We start from the raw sequence: 6,848 nt of genomic DNA, 5'->3' as shown, positions 1-6,848 counted from the left end.
GTGAAGTTTAAACTTACTTTTAACATAGAGATAAAGCTCAAGCTTGTTTAAACTCGAGTCGATGAAGCTTTTTAACAAAGTGATCTTGAGTAGTTTGGCTCGTTTACACACACTTTCTCGTAATAAGTTGTTAATGATGAGAAAGGCAAAGGTCTAAGCTAATTAAAGTAAAAGTAAAGCTGACCAATTTCAGGTGGTGTTGTATGTTTCTTTCCATCGTAGAAAAGAACACACGCATCCCCTGTACTGTACTCAACAAGACTGAATCGATCAATGGAATTGTCTGAACTGTGGGGAATATTCGGTGCGGGATGGTGGTTCTGGGTGGACGCCGTCGTCTGCAGTGCTGTTCAAGTCTCCTTTCTTCACTACCTTCCCGGTGGGTTAGGCTTCTTATTCTTATTTGATTCTAAGTTATCTGTTTAATCGATTGATGGGTTATCTGGTTTTATGTTTAATTATTGAATTGTATTGTAGGGATATTTGCATCTTTGGCTGCTTTGATGTTTAATTGCGTTAGAAGAGATGACATCGATTACTCTCCCTATGAAGATGGCCAATGGAGGTTTGCTTTTTTTTTCAATTTTATTGGATTATTTTGTTAGGTTTTCTTATTTCACAGCTTAATCTTGTTATGTGATCTAATTGTATAATACTGCAATTCAATCCATGTTTCCTAATATTATTATTATGAATCTCTACAGTTTTGGGGTTTGGCTTTTGCCCCAATTTCACAATGGAGCTTTCTCATACTTATCTTACATTATTAATGATTTTGATCAATAATTTCACGACTAATTGTTCAAGCTGTTATCTTTTAGATGTCTCTATGTTTGCTGCAAAATGAATTTCGGTTACTATTTTAGTAGTGATGTGTGGACATGTGATGACTTACATATTGAAGCATTCTAGATTCTATCGTGTACGTTTTTATGCAAGAACTAATTTATTTTGAGTCCGATAAGAGCATTCATCTTTACGATGATGGTGATTGAGAAAGATAAGTGTCGTTTATTTTATTGTTGATGGTTGTTTTGTCTTGCTCACCTGCTATCCGTGATGCTTGTCATGAAGGAAATTGAAACCTTAAATAATGTAGGACACAAATGAAGGGGTAGGAGACTAATCGCAGTACATGGATTATGGATATGGTATTACTGATATTTATGTTTTCATTTTAGTAGATAAGAATAGTCTTGTTTTGTATATTTGGAAATAGTGATATAGTAATTCTACAAGACAGGTTTGTTTTGGTGATGGTACATTATTAATATTATCATTATGAGGGTAATGATCCTGAATATTTATGTAATTCTCAATTTCTCATATTTTTAAGCTTGTTTATTGATCACTTCTGTTTATGCTGCATTAGACATCATACTCGCAAAGCTAAATAGTCTAAACTTTATAGGTGTGTGCATATCTTACTTGATGTGCTGCCACTTATGGCAACTTGTTAACTGTTATAGCACAACGAGTGACTGTTTTTCTACTTTTTTATTGGACTCCACACATTAGTGCCCATATCTATATTGTACTAAACCGATTTTTAGCCAATGAAGTCTCAAATTGCATATGCCCGTTAATAGTTTTTCAGGGAAAAGGCTAAGGATAAGGTGGTTAATGCAATCCTAAAAAATAATATTAGATCTAGTTTGTCAGTTTACCTATTGTAATCATCTGTAGTGAAACACTTTATGGTCGAAATATAACTGTCAACCAACATTGAATTTCTATTTGTTTTTTCAATAGGGAAGTTGTCATGTCATTAAATTTAGATTTTCATACAAATATCTCACCTTTACTGTGTAATATTGCAGGTTGAAACTTTGGCTTTTTCTAGCTTATGTTGTGTCCTTCGTCTCACTGGCAGCATCGGTAGGGTTGTTGATACAAGATGCACTTGTGCCTGAAGGCCCATCAGCGTAGACAGGAACTGCTGGTGTTTTGCAGTGTGTGTTTGTGTTAATCAGGTAACTCTTTGTTCACTTGCAATATGTTTATTGTTTTAACACTGTCAATGTGGAACATGCTGTTAAATATTTTTAGTCCTTATGGCATTTTGTGCAGTGGGCTTGTTTATTGGACATCTCACTCGGATTGAAGTGCTAAGATCACTTGTGGTTTTGCTTTTGTGTATTTGTTAATGAGTAATGAAGCGTGTACATGTCTATGTTGATGAATCCAAGTGACGGTATGGGATAGTGAGTTGGACCTTTTGAGGTTAAAAGTGATTTGATTCGAGTTATATTTCAGCAGATGTTTTCTCCTGTGGTTGTATATGACCATTTGGTTGCTGTTTATGTGTCGTATCAAGATCTTAGGAATATGTAGGGATGTAGTTGTGTGCGCACGCTTTGGGTAATCCACATTACAGTTAACTTTTGCAAGTGACTTAATCTTGAGTTATTGACCATGATTTTGTTAGTGGGATGTGTAATCCCATTTCCATTGATATTGATTGCAAGATCAAGTTTCCAAGTTATTCAACTGTAAAACTATGGTGCTCAGTCTAGGATTGTCATAATAACGAAACACTACAACATTAATGCTTACAACTTTACAAGTTAATCTAGGGGTTTGGCAGACACTCACAAGGACCTAGTATCCTTAAAAATGGCGTTGACTAGCTACTTGACAAAAACCAGTTGTGAGTATCATGGGCATGGAGTAATTTTATTTTTATAAACCTCTGACTTCAGACAGGGAGCACAGGAGGAAGCGTGGAGATTAAATTATACCAATGGTTACAACATGTTGATCCATTTCTAGATAGTTTATGCATGACTAGACAGTAGTTGAGGCATCAGTGTTGGTGTTTGTATTAGGATTTCAAATGACATTTGCAAACTTCTTTGAAACCAATGATCTTAGTGTAGAGAAACTAAAATGAAAACCATTCATAGGAGACACGACTTCTAAAAACGAAAACCATTTAATTATGTGATTTCACAAACACTGACCTAAAATTGTTATGCTGATTACACATGTTCAGCTTTTACTGTCCAAATACTCCACTGTCAATGTACCAAAACTTATTCCAAGTATAATTTACATTAAATTCGACATTAGATAGTTTTTAATATGAAAGAAAACACTATGATTGTACCATACAAAACCAGCCAGAAGTTGGTTACATGACTACGTTTATACAATAAACCCATAACAACTGCAAGCCACTGAATCCTATGCTAGAGATGTAGCAAATAAAAAAAACTTACACATCATACTTCAAGGGCCAATAAAAGCCAACACGCTATTATCAATCAAAAAGTCGTAGAATATCCTGGTTCGTCGATGTCCGAGTCATAACAAGTTGGATAACGGAGATTGGTGCACTTTACAAAATAATGCTTCTTAATCATCATGTGATCAAACATAATCTTACTGTCATTCTTTTTACATTTTAGACTACATTTAACAAGCATATTATCATCCTATCAAAAGAATTAACTTACAGACTAAACAGCAATGCCAGAGGACGAGGACTCCTCACAAAATCAAGAGATATAACTCCAAAGATAAAGATAGATGCCAGTGAAGAAATATGTCCCGAGACCAGAAAATACAGCCAAAAGACTTGCAGTCGCAACTGTCACAGAAAGGCATTGAAAGATATGTTGGAAACTACGTGCGAAATATAGTAACATACTTATCACCTAGATATGCATAAGTACAGGTATAGATATGCATAAGTACAGGTATACAGATAGTCTTTTAAATGAGAATGTATTTACCTCATTATTGTTCATGAAATTAAACCAGAAGGAAGTGGCGTTCTAACGAATGGATGGTTCAGAAGCTGACTAGCAGTCGGTCGATCTGCTGGATTAATATGAAAGCACTGAGATATGAAATCTTTTGCTTCTCTTGAAAGGCTATCCGGAATGGGTGGAGGAATACCATTTCCAATTCTAAATAATGCAGCCATCTGTTCATCACAACAGTAACTGCTGTCAATCAACTTAACTTGTACGACCCAATGTAGTTTTTACAGTGGTGGAAAATCTCATTTCAGAGCATTAACCAATGGTCAAAAAAGGAGAAAAATAATGGCAGGTGACTGATCAAATAAGCCAACAAACCATCCCTACAGAAGAAGAAACCAATATGGAAATAAGAGAGAGTGCGTACACATTCCAATGGAGCGTATGGAATTCTATGAGTCAACATCTCCAAGACAGTACAGCCAAGGCTCCATATGTCTGCTGCAAGTCCATACCCCTTATTTTTCAAATTAACAACCTGAAAAGTTCATTGACTCATGATGAGAACTTAACACCTTAAAACATCTAAAAACTGAAAAGAAAATATTATTTGAATACTGCAGAACCTAGTAAAGAAACTACTGCATATTTTGCAACTTTTACATAATTAAAACATAACTATTGAAGAGACGCTTATAAAAGAATGAATGACATATAAGACTGTGTTATGTGTGGTCCCAGAATCCTAAGTGACTAATTGGCCAATTTATTGAGAGAATAATCTTGTGTTTTAACTTGTTTCTTAAAGATGATAAAGTGAAGTCATTCATTACACATATAAGCTCCCGAACATCCATAGAGAAGATGATTTAAATTGCAATTGACAGTTATGTATTTATGTTATGAACAGGTCATAGAAAGCTCAAAACATACATCGTTTGAAGTATTTATCAATGTATCTAACTACAAGAACACAAATATTATACCCATGTAACGACAATAGATTTACTTGAGATAGAATTTTAGATTTGGTTTTCTACATTTGTTCTGTGCGTCTGTCATCAAATCTACCGTTATCTTCAATCCCTAGTGTTTTAGATTTAATTGGATATTTATAGAATTTCCTGTAAACAGCACAAAATAATAATAAAACCTAATTGAGTAATAGGTATGTCATATATCATCTAGCAATTCAAATGACCAGTTCTCCACAATGATCTAATTTATATGCTCACAGTTATGAATACTCCTCAGTTGAGATGTGTGTGTGTGTGTGTAATGAGACGTACCTCAGGAGCCATCCAGAATGCGGTTCCCTTGCATGACTTCACATCATTGAGCGTGGTTGCCTATATAAGATGGGGAAAGGTTTAATCACAAGAAATACAGAGATCTATCAACAACAAAACATAACTTAATAAGTGAATAGCGGAGGAACCTTTGCCAGCCCAAAATCTGCAAGTTTCACTGAGCCATTAGCATCAACCAATATGTTTGCACATTTTATATCCCTGAAAAAGAAGCAAGAAAAATTGATCTTAGAGACCCGCGAGTAGCGGGATGCTAAATCCTTTAGCATCTATGAAACTATGAAGTATAAAAGAATAACTCATGCTAATACTATTTCAGGCTAAAAGCAGTTGTGTTCTACCGCACCTGTGCACCACACAGCGGTCATGCAGATACTTCAGACCATGTAAGATCTGGCGCGTGTATGAAGAAACTTGGCAATCTTGAAGATGATATCTTTGATAGAGACTTAAAAGAGAACCTTTCGTTACAAGCTCAAGAAATATATACAGCTTCGATTCATCCTGAGACACACACAATGTATAAAAATAAACCACACTGGCAGTACAAAGCTAGCTTAAACAACTAACTTCTAATTTGTAGACAAAGTTTGTAACAATCGAAGTCAAAGTGAAATACCTTATCAGTCCCATAATATCGCACTATGTTATAATGTTCAAACCGGCTTAAAAGAGAAATTTCCTGGAAAGATAAACAAAGATCACATCATTAATCATAAACTGGTAAACACAAATTAAGATATTAAAGGGCTTACCTGTTCAAGCTGGAAAACACTCTGTCTTCCCAGTTCACCTTGATCAAGCAAAGAAACTTCCTTTACAGCAATAAAATATCCACCGCTACAAGAAAGAAGCAATACAACCGTTAAAAAGTTATCGGGTGCACTAATAACGCTATAATGCATTAACCGGACAATTATATACTACGCCTTACTCGCAAATGCCTTCATAAACCGACCCAAACGACCCGCGCCCCAACAAATCACCCCTCTGCCAATGAGTAATAGTAATATGTCTAAACCTTCCGTTCGCAGATATCGTACAACCAACCTCATTCGGCGACACAACCTGAGGCTCCGTAGTGGTACTAGACGAATCATCATCATTAGAAGTCGTAAACGAAGACGACGCCGAAAGCGTAACCCTTTCAACCATCGTACTAACATTCTCCAAATCAGCATCCTCCTCCTCATCAGACAAACTAAAACCTTCACGACCAGCAAAGCTCCTAACAATATCCCATTCACCTCCACCATCAAATTGCTGCGGAATCAACGACAACGGAGGCGAAAGAACCGGCGGCCGTACGCCTTTAATCCCGTTCCCAATTCTGTTACCACCACTAACCCTAACCCTAACAACATCAGATTCATTATTATTATTCTCTGGTTCATCCTCCGAAACCCTAATTTCAACATGTTGATGATTAATTTGAACCGGAATAAGCTCGGAGCTGGACCGGATCTTACTAGCTTGCCATGAATCAACCGGAATCCCTAAATCTTCAGCACTCTGTAACCCTAGGCTACGGTAAACAACATCAAGCTGTCCGTCATCACTGCCGTCGATCCGGAAGCTGGTAGGTATGACGTCAAGTGACTGCGTGCCTCGGACCGCCGATGAGCGGCGTGAGTAAACCTCGTCGGTTGAGTAGGAACCGGAGGTTGTGGGGAGGTCGTAGTCGATGTTCTTCCGTGCGTTCAGGCGCTCTAGTCTTGGCTTTGGTGGTGGCCTCTTGTTGTGCTTCTTCCGGGAGTTGATGACGAGAAATTGAGTTAGGTGATGCATTTGGGAGATGAAGATCTGTGTGTTAAGTCATGGAATTGGAAGG

The 6,848-nt window shown here is 36.8% G+C and overlaps 1 protein-coding gene and 1 pseudogene across 2 annotated transcripts; one reads left to right on the top strand and one right to left on the bottom strand.

Annotated features, from left to right (window-relative positions):
- Positions 1-273: 273 nt before the first annotated feature.
- On the top strand, positions 274-2,248 carry LOC143627823 (uncharacterized; annotated as a pseudogene). Its single transcript, XR_013152653.1, has 4 exons — positions 274-379; positions 478-565; positions 1,821-1,973; positions 2,071-2,248. The product of XR_013152653.1 is annotated as an uncharacterized LOC143627823 (transcript).
- Positions 2,249-3,291: 1,043 nt separating this feature from the next.
- On the bottom strand, positions 3,292-6,848 carry LOC143627863 (mitogen-activated protein kinase kinase kinase 1-like). The gene is made up of 9 exons (XM_077097581.1): positions 5,952-6,848; positions 5,773-5,857; positions 5,637-5,699; positions 5,364-5,521; positions 5,146-5,218; positions 4,997-5,056; positions 4,135-4,245; positions 3,738-3,931; positions 3,292-3,592 (listed from the first exon to the last, which is right to left on the bottom strand). Exons 1-8 carry the CDS (start codon positions 6,803-6,805, stop codon positions 3,749-3,751), a joined length of 1,587 nt encoding a protein of 528 aa, XP_076953696.1. The 5' UTR covers positions 6,806-6,848; the 3' UTR covers positions 3,292-3,592; positions 3,738-3,748.

Source organism: Bidens hawaiensis, unplaced genomic scaffold (genome assembly GCF_021521415.1).
Source record: "Bidens hawaiensis isolate Kalapana, Puna unplaced genomic scaffold, B.hawaiensis_p1.1 tig00004743_1, whole genome shotgun sequence".
In the NCBI taxonomy this organism is placed as follows: Eukaryota; Viridiplantae; Streptophyta; class Magnoliopsida; order Asterales; family Asteraceae; genus Bidens; species Bidens hawaiensis.
Note: the sequence above shows the minus strand (reverse complement) of the source record. Positions and strands in the feature narration are given on the sequence as shown.